We start from the raw sequence: 25857 nt of genomic DNA on the forward strand, positions 1-25857 counted from the left end.
GCGCATATGTGTTTTCTGATTACAGACGACTTGTTTTGGGGGGGGGTTTTCTCCCTGAGGCTTCAGTGCTAATGCCTTGGCTTTCTATGTTCGTGTGCTTGCATACATGGGCCTGTCTTTGTATGAACAAAAACTGGACTGGTGTTAATTCTGTTACTCAGAATTAACTTACTTGCTATTTTTAAGGGGGTTTTGCTTACAACTAGATTGTTGCAGGATAGAGAATGATTGTAATCACATTAAGTTTGAGCTGGTCATTGGAGAAAGTGATAGTAAATGTATGTGAATGTTTAGCTTAAGTGGTTTTAATAGTCTCAATCATTGCTAAAACACAATAGATATTCACCCTGAAAAGAATAGCCACAAGAGAAATTTCATTTGATTGAAAGATATTGATTTACAACTGAATAGCATACTGCTGTCTTTACTTTCTTGGGTTTGTATATTGCATCTCTTTTTTAGAAGAATGTAGCAGCCATCGTGATTATGACTATACTCACATAGAGTAGTTAGAAGATTAAAAAGTAACACAAAAGTGTCCACATTTTGAATGCCGTTTGGATGTTTGAATTGTTTGGATGACAAATTCTGACAGTAGTCCATTACATCAGTTCTATAGGCAGTTAAATAAATAATCTTTGTACTTATTCCCCCACCTCTCTGCTTCATCCAGGGCTGGACTCAGTTCTATGAGTTTTCTTTGTCAGACCTCCGTGCTGGCTTTGAGATCATCGACAGGCTTTTTGAAGGTAAGAGGGCTGGTATCGAAGATCACAATGCAGTGGACACCTCTGCTCTGTTGTTCTGCTCTGCAACACACATGGTAATGTGAACTGGAATCTAAGGGGTCTTTGATCACGATTACGTCTTTAATTTACCCCTGATAAAGCATGATCTGGACAACTCTGAATTTGCATTTCAATGCATTGTGTTTATATGTGCACATTTGCCCTTTGATGTGTCTCCCTGGCTTTCTGTATGTATGTGTGTGTGCACATCAGCACAACATTAGTGTTCTTTTGTCTTTTGTCCACTCTTTACACATGTTTATAGCTTTCCTTTTGTTTCTGTGTGTCCTCATATCTTTAAGGTGGTAAAACCTTCCAGTGGGAGTTTGTCCACGGCCTGTTGGAGAGTGCCATCTATGGCGGACGCATCGACAACCCCTCTGACCTCAACATCTTACGCTCCTACCTGGAGCAGTTCTTCTCTGCACGTCTCCTCTCCTCTGCCCTCTCAGCTGGACAGAGAAAAAGCAGAGGAGGAACACGCTTCTTTCCACCTCAGATCAGCCTCCCGAACTCTTGCTCCATATTGGTAGGTAGACAGGATGGTGTAACATAAACAGTGGGCAATCAAAGCACACATTTTAATTCAAAGTTGCAGGTATAGCTGCTGTATATAGGGCTGCAGTCCTACTGTAATATCTTCTATATATGTTCAAGAAATGAATTCTTGCTACAGAAAAATGTTAAAAGGAGCACTTCTTCCTTCTTCTGAACTTTAAAGCCTAAGCTGCACTTTAGTGTAAGCACATCCTAACGGACACAGGTGCATTGACAAAGAAGCAAAAACAATCCAAACAAAGGGTACTGAATTAATGCTCTTAGGCTTTTCACTGACCAGATTTACTATTCATGGTTTGGTCAATATTGAAGTATTATTAGTCTATGTTGTGTTAGCATAATCTTAAATTGGGTTAAAGCAGCCGTCACAAATAAATCCCATAAGTTACACTCTATTTCTATTGCATTGCAGTCAATTTTCTAGAAATACAGCTTAGTATGCAAAAAAATAAGTGGGCATACTATGCCCAAAACATGTTTATTACAGAGTTCTATTAGAATAAAGTAGTGTAATGCAGAGCCATTGAGAGGAAAGAAAGTCAATATGGAAATCTACACTTTGATTTACCCGATCTATTTGTACAATTTAAAGGCTAGGTGTAAGTGGGAGTTCAGTTTGAGTAATTTGGGCCTTTCAAGTTGTGCCAAATAGGTTATATAAGTCATACAAACAACACACCTAATTAAGGACAGCATAGCATTATTTGTCCTACACTCCCACGTACCAAATCCAACTAGCATGCCACACGTAGTATTTTTCAATTATGTAGCATGTGTTGCTTAGAAATGCTAAAATGTTGTCTTATGTCTTATGTGCTGACATTTTCTCTCTGACTATTCGTGCATGCGGGTGCATTTCTGTGTGTATGACCTGTATGTGTCTGTGTGTCTTCCCAGGACTACCGCAGTGTAATAGACAATCTCCCAGAGGATGACAGGCCTGCATTCTTTGGTCTGCCTGCCAACATAGAGAGATCCTCCCAGAGAATCATCAGCTCCCAGGTGCACCCCACACACAGAAACACACACGCACACACGCACACAGCCACCTGCACATTCCCTCAAACACACAGACAACCACAGTCTCTATCTCTGCCTCAGACATGCATAAATACAAGCACAAAAGCACACACAAACACACACCTTTAAAGTGGCCCCTATTAAAACTAGATCAGCTCCTTTGATCAAGTCCTCCCCTTGGATAAATGACAATATTCGCTCTCTAAAGAGAAACTGTAGGAGAGTCGATCGCCTGTGGAAATCCATCCGACTACACATCCACTATCTTTATATAAAAGAACTCTTAATGTCTTTCAATAATGTGGTAAAGGATGCCAGAGCTACCTACTTCTCTAATCTTGTGTCTAACAATCTGAGCAATCCCAAAGTCTTATTTGACACTATTAGTAATATTGTTACTCCTGCATTACCTGCTGTTGCGATTTTTTCAAGTGAGGAATGTAACAAATCTCTTTCTTTCTTTGTGGGCAAGATTAATGACATCAGATCAAACATTTTCCCCTCACCTTCCCCCTCTATCTTGTGCTCCTCTCAGCCTTCAATCCTGGAGAGTTTTCCTCCAATAACAGTCCAAGATCTTACTAACTTGGATAAGTGTATAAAAACTTCCTCTTGCCCCCTTGACATCTTACCAACATTTCTGTTTAAAAATGTCATTTTCTCTGTTGGTCCTGCCGTGCTCTCCAAAATCAACAACTCTCTGTTACCTGACTATGTCCTTCTGATTCAACCACTTCTCAAAAAATCAAAGCTTGGTCCTTCTCTACCCCACAATTACAGGTCCATCTCCAAGTTGACTTTTGTAGCTAAAATTTTAGAAAAAGTGGTTGCTAAGCAGTTTCAGTCTGGCTTCCGCTGGTTGCACTCAATAGAAACAGCTCTTCTCAGAGTATCGATTGATATCTTGATGCATGGTGATGCTGGAGAATGTTCAGTGTTGGTGCTGTTGGATCTCTGTGCAGCTTTTGATACTCTGGACCACATTATCTTGGTTGAGACACATGGGCAGTGGGTGGGTATCTCTGGGGGGTGATGTAACGGGACAGAGTGCACAGTGAACTCACATTTCTCCATTTTGAACTCACATTTCTCCATTTTGCCTCTTCAGGTTAGGCTAACCTATTGTTGCTAACTTTGGAGCTAACCCCATTCATTTTTCCAGCACGTGGGGAAAAAACAGACCTGACATTTTTGCATTTATTAACTGACACACTGGAGTCTGTACTGTACATTTATTGCCAGACTGAGAACTTACCGCTAACCTTTTCCTCCACTCCACTCGCATCCACGTCACTTTCCTGCTGCTCTTTCCCACTCGCACTAGGTTGGGCGAGTTCAAAGTTGTGAAAAGTTCACAGGTAATTTGCTAGTCTGTCCCTCCTGCCGCAGGAAACTATGGATTAATCCTGGAAGGCTGTTGATGTAGCACTTTTCTTCTTCAGAAAGTAACAGAGATTAGTCGACCAATGAGAATTTAGTCGGATGAGAGCATATCGACCAACTAATCGACCAGTCGACCAGCCCTAATATTTATAGATAAGCACACTAACTACTACTATTACTAACTAACATATGCACACACACACACACACATACATGAACACACACAAACAAATGCATCAATGCACATGCATTTTTTATGCTCCCAAATACACATACATGCCAAAACACTCTCATTGGTTCATTCTCTCACTGTCTTTCACTTTCACACAAAATCACAGTTATACATTTACTCACATTTCTTGCCAGAAATGTATACAAAACAAACAAAAAGATGTAGGATCTCATGAAAAAAAATGAGTTTCGAGTTCTAGTGGCTGAACTCTCACCCACCACAGTAGTGCTTGGGTTTAATCCCTAATAGTGCTATCAGTGCCTTGGTCATGTGTGCTATTAAGGTGCCTATAAGATTCACAGCAAAGCAGATTTTTGCATTTTATCATTTTATTTGCACAAATTTGACAGTTGGAAGGTTTTTGCAGTCTGTGTATATTTGCTTCAAACAGCCAATACACAGATGTTTGCTTTAGAGCATGCATTGACTCTGTGGATGTGCTGTATGTGCGTGGATTTTGCATGTTTGACAGCTCCAATTCACACTGATTCAAAAATTTTAAGAATCTAGAGTAGAGTAATATACAACATTGCTAGACATGAAACTACGAGAAGGCACACAATGTAGATACTGGTGTTTTCCAGCTTCTGGAGATTAAACAAAGCACTACTCAGTGGGTCAGGTCAAAGAAGTTATTTCAGTTTTATCAATCCATACTCTGTGTATGTGCGTCTCAGTGTGTGAGTTAATACATTTGGAGGACCTAAACCCACCATGATTCCGGAGACAGCAGTCCTTGAAGAGTTTATTTTAGAGTCAGGACTTTAGTTTAAGATTGAAGAATTATACCAGGCAGCCATCTGTTTCCATTTATTTCACTACAAAATGAAATTCACCTTGCAAAGACATGAAACTTGGTTTAGATAGGTAATCCATCACAGTGTATATCATGTCTGCTTTTATTGCGTTCAAGGTTATGTTATCATTGTCTGTTATTGCATTTGTAAGTATAGATTGGTTTTAAAAAGCCTACACAGCAGCAATAATGTAATTTTTACAAAGAGTGCAATGTTCAACAATCTGCGGCATTACTGACCAAAAGGCTGAGGTTAGACATGTAGGTATGAAGGTTGGGGCAGAGTTTCTCAACCTTGAGTTTCGTTGACGTTTTGTTTACGGTATATTGCTGTTTGAAAAAATGGAGAAATGTCACTTTTTTAGCTCTATATAATCAAATTTTAGTGCCCACCATGCTCTTCTAAATATATTATAAAATATACCATGCTGCAGAACTACATTACAACTCTGGCACTCAGGCTAGAACTGGCTATGGGACATTGGATTTGTAGAAAGGGAATGAATGTAAAATTAACAAAAGTTTTCTAAGACAAGTTTGTGTGTGTGTGTGTGTGCGTGTGCATAAATAGGGTTATTTTTTTGCCTGCCTGTCTGTTTGTACTTTGAGTAAATGACGCTTTCAATGACAACACATTTGAGGTTGCAAATGGTCTGCGGTATCTATGCTCATGTGGTCATAAATAATTATCATCTGTGAGTGTGCGTTCACATGCAGATGTGTTTGTGTGTGTATTTGTTGATGGTCCCTGCAAATTCTGATGTAATTCAACGCAACACAGTCTCACACATACACCGAATGTGTTCTTTCACTCATGTAGTGTGTGTGTGTGTGTAAGAGCAAGAGACAAAGGCCCTGTTTACACCATTAACATGCATCTTGAATCATCTGATCTCAAGTGGACAGCTCTAAGTACAGGTGTGAACGCACCCAAGACACACTGAGGACGCATTGAGATCTAATTGCTCAGACCACATTCGGAGATGGTGTGGGCCGCATGTGGCCACATTCTTTCAGCAGTGTGAACGCAACGCATCCTGGGCCACATTAAAGGACGGCCTAGTAAACCGACGTCCTCTATTTTCCAGTAGACTAGGCACGGGAAGGGCATTGCTGCCTCCTGGTCCTTGAACCCTCCATCCAAAGCTGTTTTCAACTTGTTTGATAACTGAATAAACAAATGCATTATTTTGTTTTTTACGTTTTTTTCATGTGAATTAAAAAAGTCAGAATACACTTCCCATTTTTTCCCGTTCCCCTAACCCGTTTTCATCTTCAAATCTGCAATTGTATTAGAAATTAAACCAAAACCAGAAAATAACTTGTTTTTCACTTGTCTGTCTAAAATAATATTTCAGAAGCTAAACGTTTCGATTCTGTTTCCCCTGGATAGTTTCCTCTGTCCTGTCAAGTTGATAACTACAGTTTTTAGTTTTGCGGTTCTGCTCGACATAATGACTCAGGATTTATCAAGAGGGCAGCTGCTTTACTCCAAACAGTTTCACTGTATGAACATGGACTGTGTGTGTATGTAACAACTGACTTTATGTATGCATAGAAGAACACAGAACATTAATTACCATTAGATACTGACCGATGCTGTCGGCGTGTTGGGAGATTTAAATAATCAATGAAGTTAGGCTGCTGTGCCTCATGTGTAATGCACACAGCATCAGCACAGACACAGTTGTGGTGAGATGGCTGCATATAACTATATAACTATATCTGTTATATATGCATGTTCAGACCCGGTGCTAGAGCAAATCAATAGGACGGGCATTTGATTTTCGTAAGGGGGAACACATTGTATATTTGTTTATCCTGTTATTAAACAAGTTGAACACAGCTTTGGACGGAGGGTACACGGACCCCCGGTCCTCCAGCCGACAACAACGCATTTGGTCTTTGCAAATGGAAATGATACGTGTTTAATTGCATATAGAGACGCAGGTGGATACGCATGTTAATGCCAAGTGTGAACAGACGTACTTAGAGCCGTCCACATGTGATCGGATCACCCAAGACACATGTTAATGCCAGGTGTAAACAGGCCAAAGAGAGGGTGATTGCACCAAAAGGAAATAGTTAGTGATAGAATCATAAGGAAAAGATAGAAAGAAGAAAAAAGAGAGAAAAGAAAGGTGTGTGGCTGCATTGCTCTTCTTTTTTCTCTTTTAACTGTTTTTTTTTTCATGATTCACACTTGAATGGTACAAACATATACTGTACTCTGTCATGTACAGTATAATTAAATCTCCCAGATCTCTCAGCTTTGGAACTTCACACACCTTTTCATAGAACTAGACTACAAACTGAAAAGAAAGGACAGGATGGACAGAGTGTGATGTTGTGGATGTTTTTGTGCTTGTATGCATCCTTCTGTATGTAATTATCCCTGGTAAATACACTGAAACCATGCAGGACCATTACAGCTTGTAGGTACAGTCCCCATGTGGGTGTTAAAGCATTTAAGTCCATTCATACTGTCAGTGTGGTCAGCTGATCACTGGAACCACCAACCTAGTTTAATTCACACAACTCCCACAAGGCCACTTACGTGTGTGTGTGTGTGTGTGTGTGTGTGTGTGTGTGTGTGTGTGTGTGTGTGTGTGTGTGTGTGTGTGTGTGTGTGTGTGTGTGTGTGTGTGTTTCTATGTCTTTCTCCTCCCATCTCCCACTACATGTCATTAACCCCCCCACCACTATGTCATTATCTCCCCCTACTGTCATTTATCACTGTTACTTTCATGCTCTCTCTCTCCCTCCCTCTCTCTCTCTTTCTCTTTGTTCTCTTAATTTTTGCCCTCTCCTCTCCCTGAAGACCCTTGACACTGTCTGTGGGTTGGGCATCTAACCACACACACACACACACACACACACACACACACACACAGAACAGGGCCTGTACACTGAAGAGTGAGTGCCGTCAGTGGTTTTGCGTGTGAATGGGCCTGCTCACCATCATTTTAAAATACACACATAAGCTAAGTGTAAATGACCTAACATGGGTGAAGAAGGGTCCCAAATGTTGAGAATTCCCTCGGTCTCTGGTCAGCAATTAGGCTCAACCACCATAAAATATGAAAGTTAAAGCTTTTGTCAAGGGACAAAATATATTTGGTGGAGGGCAGAATTTGGCCCATGAGCCACCAGATGCCAACCTGTAGGGCAGTGGTTCTCAAAGTGGACCAAGGGTGCTTAAGAGGGTTCCAGGGGGTCCCCAGCAAAAAGGGGAATTATTCATTTTCACTATAATTCCATCTGTAAGTAACACAATGACAGAATGATAATTTTGGTCATGGGGTTCATAGACTTTCTTTAATAAAACATTGAAAAGCAAAAAATGTATCAGATGGGGGACCCTGGGACAAAATCTTATTTCAAATGGGGGTCCGTGGTCTAATTTTTGTCAGTTTAGGGGTCCTTGATGTGAAAAAGTTTGAGAACCACTGCTGTAGGGATTAGCAAGTGAAAATGAGAAAATAACTTAGCTCCTATCTCGTATGACAAACGATCTGTCCCTGATTGTGCGTAGATTCAGTTAAGTGATTGAACCATAAGCCCTTTTCAAAGGAGACATTTTGACTTGTCATAGTATGAAAAGCTCAGGTGGAAACCAAAGCAGCTAAATGAAATTCCACAATCGGTAATTCAATTATTTACAGCTGTGCTTTTCCTACTGTGACATGTCAAAATGTCTTCAGGGAACCAGGCCTATTATATGTCTCGGTATTACAGGATTCGTATTTATGTTTGCATGCAAAGTTCTACTCAGTAGATGTCTATATTGAACATCATCCTGACAAAGATCACGAGGAATAGTCCCCTGATAAAAACACTGAGCCACAATCCTGGATTACACTGAATTAAAGTGAAAGCTTTAACTAAATTGACTGCACATTGAATGATTAAACGGAGGTTCCTTTGCACGTAGACATTGTTTAGTAACTTTTTCTTCCCAGTTGGCTGGAAATGCAATTGCTGTCAGGTAGACCTTGTTTGAGATAAGGATAAATCTGAATATATTTAAATCCAAATATATTTGAATTCCAATATATTTCAAATCTCCATCCTCACCTGCCCTTATTTTTACTGCTGTCAGGCTGAAGTTCTAGATTAGCTATCTGTATTTTTTTATCCCTCCCTCCTTGTCCTCTCCCTCTCTTTCTCACTCTCTCTCCTTCTCTCTCTCTTCCATACAAACACACACACACAAACACACATGTGCACACACACACACACATATATACCCACACTTTTCCTCCTGAGCAGAGAAGATAAAGCAGGTGTTAGTAAAGAGTTCTCCTGGACCAAATGAAAGCCATTTATCAGACACTCTGCCTTCCTCACAACACACACATGCACAGAAACTCACACAACCGCACAAACACACATACTGAGTCTAGATAAAAGCACTATCTGGGACTCTAAGCCTGAAGCTAAGCATGCTTGATTAGGTGTGTAAGGAGCTGTTAGGAGATATATTTGGGGTTTGGCCTTTTTTCACTTGTAATATCCCAGGACCTGAAACAGTGTTGTCTGTCAGTGGAGAGTGTAGCCACCATATATCTTGATGACATCTTATTATAGTTTTTTAAGAGAGAACAGTGATTATGTTTTAAATCAAACATGGCCATTGGGTAAAAATAGCAGAAGTGTATATTTAGTCTATTCACATTTTTACTCAAGGTGGTTTGGTTTAATAAATAACACACACTTTTTTGTCTATGTAGCAAAGGTCTTTACCAGCAACCATACTTCTAATTATATGAATGAAGTTGGAAGTAACATGGCCCTTTTTTCGTTTATTTGACGCCTTTTATAATGACCTCTTTGTCTCATAAACAAATGCAACATCAGATTACTAATTCAAGAAATTGGTGTGTCTGTGCCAGTTCTACAACACCTTTGCTTAATTGATTAATTTGTTTATCATTGATTGACTCACAGGTGATTTCTCAACTGCGTGTCCTGAGTCGCTCAGTAGCAACAGGGTCAAAGTTTGACAGAGAGCTCTGGTCAAATGGACTTTCACCCATTCTCAACTTGTGGAAGAAACTCAACCAGGTTAGTTCTTTTTTTTTTCAGTTCAGCTTTCCGTCTGTTCATTTTCCCTTTCCTAAACTGCAAAATCACACCACTTCTACTACTTTATCTTTGGCAATAATCAAACCTTTTTCTTTTATGCTTTTTCCTTTTTTTCTGTAAAACATACTGCAAAAGTGGTCCTGTAATTGTTGCGTTAAAATTCATTTTGATCAACTTGTCTCTCCTTATCTGGCTCTGGCTCTTAACATTATGCTCTTAACCTTATGCTGGGAATCACAGGAATACTTGTGTTAAGATGTCTGTAATTTTCACATCACTGGAATTAGTCTTTCTTTTGTTGTTGAAATCTAAAATGATGCATATTTTATACCACTTTGTCATCAGTATTTATTATTTAGTAATGAAATAGTTTAAAAAAACATTTTTTTTTTTATTCCTGTCAAGCGGTGACAATTCTATGTTTGTCTTTATTTGTGTGCAAAATCATGTTTTACATTGCAGCAGCAACTAGTCTAAATTAAAAGCTTTGAAAGCTAATTGGAAATGAGTAGTTTAATTGAGGACTGTGTGTGATAACCACTGGCTTGCCTGGTCAGGCAGCGCTGCTGTGTGTGGTTGCTTGGAGACCGGCACCTTTTCAAATCAAAAGGACATCTACCTCCACATTTAATAATTTAGCCACCATATTCCTGTTCTCTCTCTCGGCCTCCTTTTTATTCACTCTCATGCTGTAAATCACCCATGCTATTTCTCTCTTTTTCTCTCATTTGCTCCTATGCCTTCCTCTCTCTCTATCTCTCTTTATCTATCTATCCATCTCTCACTCCTTCCAGGCAGAGTTGTTTTGTACTTACTGAGAGAGGAATGATTGACTGTGTTAATTGTTGCCATTCTATTACCAGCTAGCTTTCTATAGATCACAATCTACCTCTAACTGCTTTCAATTATGTAACTGGCCTTTTGTCGTTAGTGAACCCTTGGTGTTCGACCATCAGTGAATGCGTGCTCCCTGATGTGTTACTTGAATGCACATGCTTGCACATGTACTTTATTTGTGTGTGTGTGTGTGTGTGTGTGTGTGTGTGTGTGTATAGATATGTATGTATTTATTTTGATAAATCTTTATGTAGTATGGATCTTCTGGATCAAGTGGAGGAGCAAGAGATAGCAGCAAATGTTTATTTAGCTGTTAAGTCATATTTTTAAACTGAGACGATAGCAGACCTGTAGACTAGCTGAGTCCCATCCTATCAGCTTTTTTCCCCTCATTGTTTCACTTATCTCTCTCTCCATCCCACAGTCCCACCATCCCTCTCTCCCTCCCTTTCTCTCCTCTGCCTCTCACTGAATAGACGCAATGGAAACAAAATAGGGTGCAGGTACAGACTTTGTTGTCTGCAGCATAATACTACGAAATATCAGCATCTGTGGTGGTTTTTAGTTTGTGTTTGTACACAAATACAAACATGAATACTTAGTGTACTTACAGTTGATATTGCAAACCAAGAGTCCCCCTGGTTTGCTCTTCAAAGACATAGAAATGATTTTCTATTTGGTTATATCTTGTAATTGTGTAAGAACCAAGAAAGAAATAATTTATATTATGTATGTAGAGCTGAGGAAACCCACAGGGAACACTGAGAAGATATACCAATTGAAGAAATAATTTAAAAGAGTAGAGATGGCATGCTAATGAACAGCAGCAGTTACAAAATGTACTGTACATTTTTCTTTTAATAATATTATGTCTGTGCCGCTGTGTAGCAGCCAATGTGAATAGACTGGTTGATGTAGTGCTAACTGTGTTGCAGTGATAAGAGGGACATAAAGCAATGCCAGGACAATTGAACAAGACTATACAGTAAGCCTTGAAGTAATGTAGCTCAGGGTAAATATCTATTGCTCTAAGGTCATTAGAATGAGTATTGCTGATCTGTATGTAGAAAAAGACATCTTTTCTTTCTGTCCCCCTTCACACCCTTTACTTGTTCTCTTTTTGTCTCAGTCTCTGTCTTGGGAGATGATGTTTTTATAACATGACAGTGACATTATCTTGCTCTCTCTGTCCCTCTCTTTATCTATCTATCTATCTATCTATCTATCTATCTATCTATCTATCTATCTATCTATCTATCTATCTATCTCTGTCAATATGCCTCTATGTCTGTCTGACTTCTATCTATCAGGGTTCTACTTTGATCCACCAGAAGGTGGCTCCACCCACAGAAGTTCATGGGTCACCGGTCCTGTCATTCATCATTCTGGAGCAGTTCAATGCGATTCGCTTGGTTCAGGTGTGTCAGATAAGCAGCGCTCATCCCCATAAAAACAGCTTTCACATGATTGTAGAATTTGATAGAGGAAATGATTACTACCCCAGAAGTACATCTCATTTGGGTCATTTTTAGCGCCGGGTTTTCAGCATGCATCTTGCGATATACATGAGTTGGACATGTTAAAGTGTTAGAATTGTGGAAAGCTGGCATTGTATCTTGAAGATGCACTGGATGAGTGTGCCTCAAAAACACTTAGATTGTGTAATTAATCTTCTCCTGTAATGAGCAATTTTAACACTTTGTAACTGATTCTGAGTATTTGGTAAAACCAACAGTAGTGCTGAAAGGCAAAAACTCACAAATAAAAATAGCCTCAGCAGTATTGTATTACGGTACTTGTGTACTGAATATTTTCTTCACACTTAGATTATATTTGAATTTTTTTTAAAACAAAGCAAAGCAATCAGATGAAAATAAGAACAAATCACTAAATACATTCCTGGTTACTGAGCAGACCGTTATGATGACAGGGCCTGTCAGTCATCATGAAGCAGTTGGTTCAATGACATGATGTCAAAAATAACGCTGCAGGTACCCATGCTCTTAAACTGTAATCTGTAATTGTTGTCACAGGGTATCCATCAATCCCTGGCTGCACTGAGCAAGGTCATCAGAGGGACCCAACTGCTAACTCCTGAAGTCCAAAAACTGGCCACTGCCCTGCTCAATCAAGAGGTAAGAGAGTACAGAGAAAGAAAAAGGGGAAATATTGGCTTCATATTTATGAGTGACAACAGTGAGATATTAAAAATGTAAGAGACAGATCGCTGCAATGTTCATCAAAGTTGCCCACTTATTCACAACCTTCCTATATCCTTTTGGCTAATAAGCATTTTGTAGGTCATCTTTTCTTCACTGACAGTTCTGTGCATTGTTGGGATCTTTGATTAATCCTGTCATACTGTAACATATACAATCAGGTCTGTGTCCTCGACATACAGTGTGAAGTGAAGCTTTCTCTTCACTATATTGTGTCAGAGGTGGAGAGTGTAAAATTGCAGTGAAGTTGAGGCCACAGGGGCAGTTACACTATACAGAGCCACTAGTAGACAGCTAGCAAACACAGCATGTATCTTAGTGTGTCCCCAGGCTGAGATGAGGACAAAAGGGGATATGTTGGGGTAGAGAAGGAGAGATACACAATCAACCTTTCACTCCCCCTATGTTCGTAATCTCCTGAGAGCAGCCTTGGGCATAATTCCTTCGTCACTGCTTTCCTGCTCTCTCTTTTTACATCAATCAGCAGGTCTTTAGTCTCCTTCCCAGCCAACTTTCTCTAGTTTTCATCTGTCTTGTCTCTTTCCTTGTCTCTTCCCCCTCTATTGTATTCTTTCACTATAATCAGTGCTAATATGGCTGCAGGGGAGGGCTTTGTGATAAAATCAATATCACAATGTTAACATGAACGTGATATTCAATGCATTGAAGTGTATTCCATTGTAATACATTATATTATTTATATCATACATTAAGATGAGATTTTTGTGATGCGATTCAAATAGTAGAAGTAAGTAGATTAAGTAGTTGTATATTATGATTGCATGTCACAACACCCCAAACATACTTTAATCACCTTTTTTTACTAACCCTGTTAAATCAGAGCTTGTGGTTAAATCAAGGGTTCTCACAATTTAGCTGAAAGAGATTCTTTGTCCATCTGTGTCTGTGGTTTGTGTGCCTTAATGCACAATGAAATGTTCTGATGTAGCAGCTTGGCAGACAATTGAGGATTCCTCAATATGGCATTATAGCTGACCTTTGTAACTACTCAGTATATAAAACAGATGAGCTCTAATCCCTGTCTTACTCATTTAGAATTGTTTTTCTCCCTTTGAATTCAACTGATCAAACAGTTTACATGGCCCAAAGAAGTAAGCACTGCTTTTTTTCCTTGATGATCATTTCTAGGACCCGTTTTAGTTGTTTTCTCTGTTTTTATTGTACATAATGATAATGCAGCATATAAATGAGTTGTTTGATAAGCAAACAGATATGTTTTGTTTGTTTTGTAGAGCAGTACAACTTTGTAGAGTTTGGGTCTTTTTAATCATACCAAAATTATTGGCACAGGCCTGTTTGTAAGCCATCATGTCAGTGTTTTACAGACGCAGATCACAGTGTATTGAACAAAAGTCCCTTGAGTATTCTTGATTGAAAAGGTTTTGGAACCTTGAAAAAAGCGGCTGTAGCTGCCATCTTTGTTATCAACCCACTAAATCCTCGCTGTCATAAAGATGACAAGCTGTTTGCTCTTGCCTTCGCAGAAAGAAGACATATATTTACAGTATAGACAGAAAGTCAAATGCTTCAATCAATATAGTATACATATAGATTTTTTTTTTCTTTACAAAAGAACTCAACTCTGTCATTATGCTGGTACTGTAAAATGTACAGAAGTATTTTCAGTCTCCAGCATTCATTATGTCAGAATCAATTGGATAATTTGAGGTACATATACCCGTTGATAGCGCCAACTCAAACAAAATGCTAGACAGAATAAAATAGAGCCCAAGTTTGTCTGATATAGCTGAAGTTAGTCATTTTTACTGCATTCTACAGTATATATCAATCAGTGCCATGGGTTTATTAGTCAGACCATTGGCTGTTTGACTTTTTTTCTCTAGGAGTAATGATGTATTAAATGTCCTCAACTAATAAAAAAAAAAAAAACAGTTTAAATTATTTTGTTAGCTCAAATACATAAGTGCATATATTTTATTACACACATTAGTTAACAGGTGAACTGCTGAAATAAAATGTTAAAGAGTTTATAAGTTTTACTAGCAAATAATATTAGATACATTTTGCAGATCTTGGGGTTTAGTGCACTACGTCCAACCATGCCATGGGTGTTTAGCTCTCTGTTTTAACCAACCTGATTAGCCCACTTTCAACCAGAGAAAGGAACAGAAAGAGCTGAACAGAGGAGGTGATATGATTTATTTATTTGGACAATGGACCATTTGGGGTTGTAATATTGTAAAAGTATGGCAGACACAGCTCTGGAGGGATCAGCTCCATTGCCCGTCTCCTCAGCTGTGCAGTAAAAAAATAATTAGATACTTGGAAACTACCCAAGCATCAGAAGACAGTGGTAAGCATCACTGCAAAACAGAAATAAATATCACCACTGGCTTTAGTCTGTGGAGAAATCATTAATATTATGACATGAGGACTGATGCAGACTGAACTTTTGGATGAAACGATCTATGGTATCAGTTTCAAAGCCGTTTGTAGCTGTTTATTTTATTTATCACAGTTACTTTCAAGCAAACTGCAGTTCATAAGCATGACTTGGTTAAAGGAATCTTTTTGTTCAAAACATCTGTTTGCCAGCAAGCCACACAAATTCAAAGGAAAGTTACCTTGAAGACTAGCTCATCACACAGATTAAATGCTCTGGCAACAAGCTCCAATGCAAAATCACATGTGCATTCCTCATGAGACAATATGCACCATAAGAATTGTTTGATTATAAACTGACTAAACACAGAGTAATTTAGAGAAAGTATTCATAGGTTTTTTGTTTGTTTGTTTGTTTTACGCTAATTTAAAGAGAGCTCAATCCTGCTTAGTCTGTTCATTTGCCTTTATGTAAACAAATATTTGGTCTTAGTGGCCTGAAAATGTGTAAAGCCTTCGGATTTTCAGATTTTAGGAAATGCAGCTGGCATATTAAATGATTAGAAAACATATTATTGTAAGAAATTTGCACCATATAAATTTGCATGTTTATCTCCTTAAAGACTTAAGTGTGACACACACACACCAACAATAGGAAAGTGACTGAATAGCTGACTTGCCACTGAGAGATATAAAGGTCCCTTTTAGTTCCATTATGACTTCCAAGCTTTAACAACGTCAAATTCCCAATCCTCAATCTCCCACTGTGAATATTAGTGCATGTGTGTGTGTTTAAGGCTGTTCTTTGATCTCTATTAAACAGTTTAAAGAACATGGACTGCCTAACCTATTCCAGATTTAACAGTTGTCTCCTGAGGGAAGCTTTCTTTTGCCACCCACACACACACCGTGTTTGTCAGTGCCTTCCAAAATGACTCATTTTAATATTTTAAATGTAGACATATAAGTGTTTTCTCATCAGTCATCTCCAAGGTAAAGGTATGATTGATGTTAGTTAATTCTAACTACTTGTTAGGGAGGTATTGTAGTCATGGTTAAAGGAAAGCAACCCTGATTTTTGGTAGGAGATGGGATGTGAAAGCTATTCTCTGATGTATAGTAAAGGTCAGATGCTTTGTGTGTACTTTTGTATGGCCATCCATTCATCCACCCCTCAATACCCTTAACTTTTGCTGCACTATATCAGACTATTCCTGCTTTGGACTCTTTTTTAAAAATGGACGTGCCACAATTTAGTGGTCACAAAGTGACTTTTAAGAGCGCTTTAGCAACATTATTTTAAAAATTGCCTGCAGGACAAATTTAGCGACTTTTCTGGGCAGACATAAGCTACTTTCCCTTGAAGAATGCCTTCAATACAGCTCAGTGAATTTGCAGCCCTCCTGCACACTGTGGCTCTCTGGGTTGACAGCCACAGTGAGAGAGAGAGAGAGAGGCATTTTCAGTCGACCACACAGCAGCCTGACTGAAGCACATAGTTTACTGATTGCAGAGTATCCACAGCATATGTGAAAAGTGCATGGTTTACTTTCTTCTTGCTGCCAGTTGTTTGCTTTTTTTTACTATTTATATTTTTTAATCATGGGTCTGAATAACTGTCTTTCCTGCTCTATGCCTGTTTCCCTCTTTTTCAGTGTCCTCTGACTTGGCAGAATAAGTGGGAGGGACCAGAGGAGCCAATGCAGTACCTCAGAGCTGTGGTAACGCAGGCTCTCGCCATACAGGTAATGCATGGACACATAAAGAGATGCACTGTCTCCTCCGTCTTTTTCTTCCTCTCTCTCGCTTTCAGAATCTTAAAATGTTGTAAGGATAAAAGTTTGTCTAATTTAAGGGAGTCTTGAATTTTATTCCACCTATGAGGAGCGTAATAGGTGAATGCAGTTTTTTCCAGTTTTGTATTCATATAAGGGATATCCAAGATGATGCATTCTTGTGAATGGGTAAGGTATCCCATATTTCTGAGTCTTAAAAGTCATGATGAATAAAATGGTAGTTTAGGGTATGGTAAGTGATGTCCATCCCACCTTCTCATAGAAGATACAATGATGGGTTCTAAAACTGTCACCTGTAATAAATCTAATAGAGAACTGTGATACGCAGCATCAAGGGGTTTGAGGGTATGGACAGCTGCATACATATAAATTACATCTGCATAGTCAAGTACTGATAAATGTTGTCATCATTTAGTTTTAATTATTCCCTCAAGAACTGAAATTCACACCAGGACCTTTGTCTTTAACAAAAAAAAAAAAAAAAATCAGCAGTAAAATTTCTGTGGCATAACTGGTAGTAAAGGCGTTTGCTGATGACCTCTCTGGTTATTAGAAAGCCCAGATTCCCCTGAGAATCCTCAGTGGTACTACTCCCACGAGAATGAGGCTTAAGAAGACTTAAGAAGAGTTTTCTAATCAGCATTAGTATAATGATTGAGGGATCCATCCATTTATATCCTAGCGGGAGTCTTGTCCCTCTGTAGTGATGAATATTACAGGATTTCTGTAGTTTTGAACCATTTAAAATGGACCTTGCACCTCAGATATCTTAAAACATGAATTGGAATCCCACAGTGGTCACAGACCGTTTTCTGGTGTATCCAAACATGAGAGGAGTCCTTCAGCTGAGCCTGGGTCCAAGGGCCAGACTAAGTACTTCAAAGTTATAGTTCAGGCTTAAAATTATTTATGAGCAATCTAGGCAATGTGATGACTAAAACCATGCCAGAATAATTCTAGTGTTGTTTTCAAAAGCGCTTCATAAATAAAAAGGGATTAATATATAAAAGCATGAGGTTCTGGGATGTGTCAGCCAGGAAATAAAGGTTCTGGCTGAAACTCCTTTCTGTCTCCTCTCGACTGTGTCTGACTATACGCCTATCTCAATGAGGTCTGGCAGGCTAGAACACACACACACACACACACACACACACATTCAGAAATTATTTATTTCTATGTGAATTTGATGCATTTCATTATTCGTGTGGGCGAGCCTCACTGCCTGTGTCTGTCTGTCTGCCGGCACTGCCTGCCTGCCCATCTGTTTGTGTGTATGTCTTCCTGTGTGCGTGCCATCACTCGTTTCTTTCTGTCTGCGTGCCTCCCTGTCTACCTGCACTGCATCTGTCTTCATGTGTGTCTATCTGGAGGCAGCGCTGTCCTTAACTGTCTATTTCCGCCCATCAGTACTGAGTGATATCTCTGTTAGCGGTGTGTCTGTGTCCTGTTCGCTAATCAGTCCAATAAAGGCGGAGTGGGCCAGAGCTGCTGCTGTGTGGAGCCGCTGCAGAATAAAGACCTAACAGCGCAGCAGTGCACCAGACGCGCAGGACGACCTTGAAAGCACACACATGCACTTGGGCTGCCCCCCGACCGAAGATTTTCCTAGTCTACTAGTAGTCATTAGTTCAAGCCATTAGTCGACACGTAGTCGTTGCACGTTTATGATACTAATTTAATTATTTAAATATATATTTTTGGGGGCATCAGAAAATGGTTTGAGTTCCAGGGCTGAGAAAGAACATTATAAATAACATTATGAACACTTTTCTACATTACAGAGAAATACAAAACCATAATAACAAGCATTTAAAATATACATTTTGCAAGCGTATGTACAACATGTGCGGCTTGTTAATGGCAAAAGCGGTAATGATTCAGAATGTCAACATCACTCGCCTCGGCTGGGTGTCACCATATGTCGCAACTTCCTGTGTTTGTCATTTCAAATTAAAAGCCTTCAGCGTTTCATACACAGTCCAGCCATATACGAGGTTTTGACCTTGTCTTGTTAATGACAAGGCGAGGCTCCGAAATGGAGTTTAAGGGGGTTTTTTTTCTTTTCATGCAACTAATCGACCAATGAAAACTTGGTCGACCGAGACTCTTTGGACGACTACTATTAGGGCTGCCCCCCTAATAGTAGGTGACAAATACTGTGCATACCAGCACACACTGGCTCGCTGTATTATTAATACCCCAGATTCTCTCTTAGTGCTCATCTCTACCTGTGTGTGTGCAAGTTTGTGAGCATACACATTCATCCGCCTGCAGGTATGTACCTGTGTTAATGCTTGCATTTGTGCATATTCTCTCTTGGCATAACGCTCATCCCAATTTATCTTTGAAGCCAGGGCAAACTGATGCTGCACTGAAAATGAATCCATTAATAATAGAGATTGGATCAGATGTTTGCTTATTCTGCCTCTATTTGTCAGCAATTTTCTTCAGCTGACCTTCAAATCCTCTAGTTTCTACGGTGATTTAGAGAAAACTGCCTACCTGTTCTAAAAAAATGCAAAAGAGGCCCAGAATAAAGAAGACTGCAATCTTAGGTCAACTCTCAAATCTGTCCACTGCAGCCATGCAGGCTTCTATCATGATAAACCTGGCTTTAAGTATAAAAAGGACAGCGAAATCAGTTGTTGTGCCACTCAGCAACATTTCCAAAAAAAGAAAGGAAAACATTCAAACTATGAAGTAAGATTGTATTCAGATATCATATCAGGTTAAGTCCTGTGCTGTGCCTTTGACAAAAATAACTAGTTTTCGGAGTGACACGGGAGGAGGCTGCTTACCTGATCAAAGCAGATGTTGCTGAACAAGATGGACTGGATGAACACCTTGGATAAGGCTTAGAGGGGTCTATCTCTAGCCATACAGATCCACACTTCATGCTTTGCATCAGTGTTTGTTTACCTGTAGCTGGATACAGCATTTGCTCTCTTTGCATACATTCCTTTCTCTGCGCGCATGTATCTGTGTATGTGTATGTACTGTATTTATACACATGCTCAAATGTGTGTGTATGTGTGTGTGTGTGTGTGTAGTAAGTAATTGGGGTTGCAATGTTATCAGCTTGTTGATGTGGTGATAAAAGGACAAGGAGACGTTAAATACTCTATTGGCAACAGATTTCATTGACTTTATGTTTTGCTCTCTCTCTTCTTTATGCTCTATATCTGTCTTTTGTATTTGGCTTTTTAAATTATCATAGAGAATATTGATCTCTGAGTGGAATGAAACATTGACTATGTATATTTACTGTAACCAAACTTCTTCATGATGTGATGGTGAATATTTAGTACACATACTGTAAGTTAAGAGTTCAGAGCCACCTCTCTTTGTGTCAGATTTCACCTCTTAAACTGAGTTTTTTTCATTATCTTTCATTGATCCACTAAATGAATTGCCTGACTCCTGTGTGAAACTGATTTTGTGCCTGAATTATGTGTTTTCTCAGAGTGTTTATTTCTTATTTGCTGGGTTTTTGGTTCATTAATCTGTGTGTGTGTGTGTGTGTTTCTCTCTTTGTCTGTGTGTCTGTTTATCCAGAGTTGGGTGGAGCGTGCAGGCAGACAAGCTCTTCTGTCAGACACTCTAGATCTATCTGAGCTCTTCCATCCCGATACCTTCCTCAATGCCTTGAGACAGGAGACTGCCAGGTAAAATGTGTGTGTGTGTGTGTGTTTGTGTGTGCAAAGAAAAGGAGTGCTAAGGCTAATAACATTTTATGATTTTTAGGTCCATGGGTTGTTCTATGGATAGTTTGGTGTTTGTGTCATCATGGAGGAGTCCCATTGTAGAGGCCAAGCTACAAGTTAAGGTAGAATCACAGCAAACACACATTAACGAACACATCATGCATGCAGACAGCAGACACACACATACGCTGCTCTCATCCAGCTGGCGATGCTACAAACAAGGCAGACTCTGGCTGAGTGATAACTGGAAAATAATAGAGGAAGAGATGGCAAGAACAGAATACAGATGCAGATAAGAAGGCAGGAGCTGAAAAAGTAAAGACACCGCAACGAGAAAGAAAGGAAAGAGTTTGCTGCGTATCCACTAGAGGCGTGTCTGCTCCTTGCATGCTTTTTGATGCACTTGATGTAGAAATTCATACATTTAAGGAACTGGGTGCACACACGCTGTATAATGCCACTCTCAGTCTTTACGTCTCTCCGTCTCATGCTCTGATTTTAGGCTGATAATACGTCTATTGTCTATTATTTCATTGCTTTTAGGCATTTGTTTCTTTTCCGTCTTGCCAATAAAAATTGGCATGACTTTACATGCACTTAGTTAAAATATACAAAAAGAGAGGGGAAGGGTGTTGGTGCTTAGAAAGAGGCTGCAGCTGCAGGGAGGGAAGGGAAATACTCAGACATCTGACAGAGGAAGAAAGCGAGGGGATAATTGTTGTGAGGCAATGAGCTCTCTTACACACACACACACACACACACATACGTACACACACAATGTAGCTTTTCTGGATTTGTCTCTCTCTCACTCTTTCTTTCTCTTGCCCAGATTATGGTGATTTAGTAGTCGTCTGTGTATGTCTGACTTGACGCCAGAGTTCCCTTTATTGTCTGGCCTACTGTGGAAAATCCCTGAGTCATTGGACTGAATTCACTCACAGAAACACCCTGTGTCTCGCATGTGCTATATGCATAACATGCTAGTTAATGCAAATGTGTGTCTCCCTCCTACGTTCAATAGAGTATCTCCCTTTTTTTACATACACTCTTTTCTTCATTTCTACCTACTACGTGTATCTCACCACACTATTTGGCATCTTTGTCTCTTTTTATCTCTTCAACCTGCCGCTTTTAGTAATCTCTTCCTTGTAGCTTTCTTTCTCTCTCTTCCTCGTATTCGTATTTATTTATTTTTTTGTCTTTCCTCCTGCCATTGTCTCTGTTCCTTCACCCAGTCTGTCATTCTTTATTGCAGGTGGGAGGTCTCCAGTTGGAGGGTTGTAGTTTTGACGGTGTTCATCTTTGTGAGAACCAACATGACTCCCCAAGTGTTTCAGCTGTCCCACCTTGCTACATGGCCTGGGTTCCACAGGTATGTGTGTCATTTTACCACAGAGCAGCAACCTATTGTTGCTTTCGTCTTCGGGATATCTCACATTTGTATGAATGGATGAGTGTAAAACATGGAGAGGTAAGCTTTGACCCAAAGAGCAATAGATTGGGTTTTTGTGGTGATCAGTGCTATTTTTTATTAGTGAAGTGATGCATATTTGAAGGAAATGTTCAATGATTAGACTTTACATTTAAGGATAAAGCTGTCTATTTTCTACATTTTTCTTACTGTCAACAAACCTTGTACAGAGCCAAACCAACAATGAATTGATCCTATTTACAAATATTATGTGTCCAAAGCCCGATTTATCCTCTTTCTCTGTGCTTTAGACCTCCGTTGTTGTCTAAAACTATTAAAAACACATCACTAAGCCACACCGCTGCACTGGGTGACATGTTCCTTCGCCCCAAAGGCAACGGCTGCCGTAGTTTGTTTACAAACAGCTCCAAAGATTGCTAATAGTGATAACATTTTAGGAAAAAAGTTCCTTGTACGGCAGAACTTTTCTAGCCTGTTGTGCTACGCATCACAACCTCTTGACTTTGTGCTACATTGTGATACAATAAGCTATGGAACAACAGTCACTGCAGTTGCCATATATGTGTATCTTTGAGGGTTCGATCATTGATTTGTGATGCGGTTGTTAAACATCTACCCATATTTTGTCATTCTTATGCATTCAGACAATATAAGCAATACGTTTGCATACTTATTTGTGTTTCACATTTCATCCTAGAACTCCGCTGCTGATTCTGCAGCCTCAGAGGAGAGTATCTGGCTGCCTCTGTATACCAGCTCAGACAGGGTGAAGGTGGTCACGCACATCTGTCTGCCTTGTGGAGTGAACCCCAACCAGTGGATACAGACCGGAGCCGCTCTCTTTCTTAAACAGCAATGAGAGAACATCATTTTGGGTAGAACGAGCACACAGAAAAAAGTGACAGCAGTGACTTCTGTAACCACTGCAAGCTAAGATGTTTCCAGCCAGGTGAGGAAAATATTGTCATAAAAGGCTGACCTGACCGGGGCGACAAATTATTAACGCTGCAAAATGTCAGGCTCTGATACCGATACCATCGTTTTCTAATTAAGCACTTTAGCTTGGAGACCAAAAACTTTAGCATGCGGTTATTTTATGACACCATCATTTGCATAAGATGGTACAAGGGAAAGCACCAGAGGGGAAGAAAGAAGTTGAAGAATAATTGACTTTACAGTAGTCTAGTACTAATATTTGAAAGAAAGACAAAAACATGGAGGGCAGGCTTCCACTCTGGAGCAGCAATGAGATATAAACATATTTGGATCACAGACTGTAACAAGCTTTAAAGCGCCTGAGTTCTCCTGTTGTTATCCTTATAAAACACTACACAAGACATCTTATACATTTCATAAAATATTGTAAAAGTGTACATTGTCATTGCTTGTTATTTTGTTTAAAAGACTAGTTTCAGCCTGCAGTGTTTTTGTAGAGTATTTTCGAATTGTATTTATTCTATTCAAAATAAAGATGAATGTTATAACTGTTAATATTTTAGAGGTAGTGTTTGTATTAAATGCTATCAAGAGCAGCATTCTCACACTCACAGTCATTTCAACATGCTACTATTTTCTAAAAGTTGAGAATATTAGAAATAATAGAAAGCACTGATGCAGAGATGTATGTGTGTAGGTGTGTTTCAGCGCTGGACTGACCCTCCACCACACCCCGTCAGTACTCACAACTGTTCAACAGTAAACAATACAGATCACACTTCACTGTGCTCGCTCTGTCTCTCACCCAATTCTGCTGATACAAGCTTTACAGGCATGAAACGCTTCAGTGTCTGTTCCCAAAGCAAATGGTGATTCTCTCTCTCTCACACACACATTCACAAGCACTCAGTTAGTCCCTAACCTCTGTGTGATTGGTTCTGAGTTGAGGTTGAGCGGAGTCAGTGAAGCTGTGATGGATGGCCACAGAGCTACAAGGGAGACTGTGAGGTTTATAGTGTGTATGTGTGTGTGTGTTTGTGTGTGTGTACATGCATGTGTAGACAAAGAATCCAGCCAAGAGCATCGGATTTGATTGATGGCTCAATTAAGTCTCTTTTTTTTTCTGTATCCACCTATTTTTTGTCTGTGTTTATGCAGTTGTGCAAATATTTGCGAGTGTGTGTCTGTGCACTTTTCTGTGAATGTGTGCGTGTGTTTATGTGTGTGTGTGTGTGTGTATTTGTGGAGACAGAGAAAAGGGTTGAAATGAGGGAGGAGCGGGTATTGTGTGTGCACTGCAGTGTGACAAAATGGGAGTGAAATGGAACAGCGGGTTTAAAAAAGAGAGAGGATTGGATTTTGGTGAAACACGGCCCTCTGGGTCAGAGAGTGAAAGACAGACTGAGGAATGGAGGCAGAGAGAGAAAGAGAGAGATGATGATGATGCAGGGAGCGAGGAAGAGCGAGAAAAAAGGCTTTAAAACCTGTATGAGAAAATTGTAGAGAGAAAGGAAAACGAGGACCGCACAGGTGACAGGAGTTGGGGGGGTGGGGGGGTGAGCAGGGGTTAAAGGGAGAGATGGATGGAGAGGGTTAGAACAAGCAGTGAGTGAGTTATGGGAAAATGAGCAGGAGGGCAGAGTGTGAAAGAGAGGGAGCAAATAGAAAATGCATTAATTCAAGTGATACTGCAGTGTTTATACCTACTACAGTGTTCCACTTTTAGTCCATTTGTTCCGTTATATACTATCTGTTAAGCTCTTCCTTTAGTTTGGATGACTGCTAATCCTGCAGCCTGGTGGTGGAAAATAAAAATCAGCATCGCAGCAAACAGAAAATGCTTTTGTTTTCAAGGTAATGTGTTTACAGCCATTGTTTTTTATCAGAAATTAGCATGCCGGGTCTGAGGAACTATTGTGATGAAATTCTGACCCTGATGGCGTTCAGTTTCTGCTTCGGTGGGATGTTTGTTTGGTTTTTTTTTATCACAAACCTACACAATGTGAGTAATCAGTCTCAGCTTCCGAGCAATCATTTAAATACAGTGCTCATCGTATTTCTACAACTTGAAAACCTCAGTTTTCTCTCAAGTGTTAAAATCATTTTGAAAGCAGTCATAGGACCCTCACTGAAATGGACTGCGCTGATAACAAGACACATAACCAACAAACCAAACATTTTTGTCCATCTCTCAATACTTTTTGACTTCCCCAACTTATCTGTGGCAAACAACCCAAAGCCAAAGTGACTAGTCACAAATATACATGTAAACTTTCATTTTTAAATTATAAAGGATAAATCATTTAAACCACTATTAAATTTTCTTCCCTCCATGTTCAAATCTTTCTTTTAAACTCAATTCATACCCACTTGCTCTCCTGTTCTCCTCTTCTTTTATATCTTTCACTTTTTTTGTCCCTCCCTCCATTCTTCCATGACTTCCTCAGGTCATTCTTGTACAACAGCCACCATTCATTCGTGTTTGGGTCTTTCCTTCGTTGTTTAACCTACAATACAATGCAATGCTTATGTAAAGCTTGCCTATGTGAGAGACATAAACATTTGATTTTATATCTGATGATCTCTTTCGCACACATACTTGAAACAGTAAGTTCCAAATAAATACTCAAAAACAGCAGAATATAAATAGTAAAGAATAAGACCTGTCCATTTGTTTTCCTGTCCTGTAGATATGTAATCATTT

General features: G+C 39.5%; 1 protein-coding gene across 6 annotated transcripts in view; it reads left to right on the forward strand.

The window, feature by feature from the left end:
- Window positions 1–23680, forward strand: part of LOC121898411 (cytoplasmic dynein 2 heavy chain 1) — a 127375-nt gene extending 103695 nt beyond the window's left edge. For 3 of the 6 annotated variants that reach the window (XM_042413450.1, XM_042413452.1, XM_042413451.1), the window contains exons 87-97: window positions 674–749; window positions 1091–1317; window positions 2244–2348; window positions 9728–9844; window positions 12013–12120; window positions 12736–12837; window positions 16941–17030; window positions 20637–20746; window positions 20826–20907; window positions 22041–22157; window positions 22915–23680. In XM_042413450.1, the coding sequence (XP_042269384.1) occupies window positions 674–749; window positions 1091–1317; window positions 2244–2348; window positions 9728–9844; window positions 12013–12120; window positions 12736–12837; window positions 16941–17030; window positions 20637–20746; window positions 20826–20907; window positions 22041–22157; window positions 22915–23076 (1296 nt within the window). In that variant the 3' untranslated portion in view covers window positions 23077–23680. The remainder of the gene's footprint in view (window positions 1–673; window positions 750–1090; window positions 1318–2243; window positions 2349–9727; window positions 9845–12012; window positions 12121–12735; window positions 12838–16940; window positions 17031–20636; window positions 20747–20825; window positions 20908–22040; window positions 22158–22914) is intronic. The other 3 variants (XM_042413453.1, XM_042413454.1, XM_042413457.1) reach the window with 3 other exon arrangements.
- The last annotated feature ends 2177 nt before the right edge of the window (window positions 23681–25857 follow it).

This window comes from Thunnus maccoyii, chromosome 6, assembly GCF_910596095.1.
Source record: "Thunnus maccoyii chromosome 6, fThuMac1.1, whole genome shotgun sequence".
Taxonomy (NCBI): Eukaryota; Metazoa; Chordata; class Actinopteri; order Scombriformes; family Scombridae; genus Thunnus; species Thunnus maccoyii.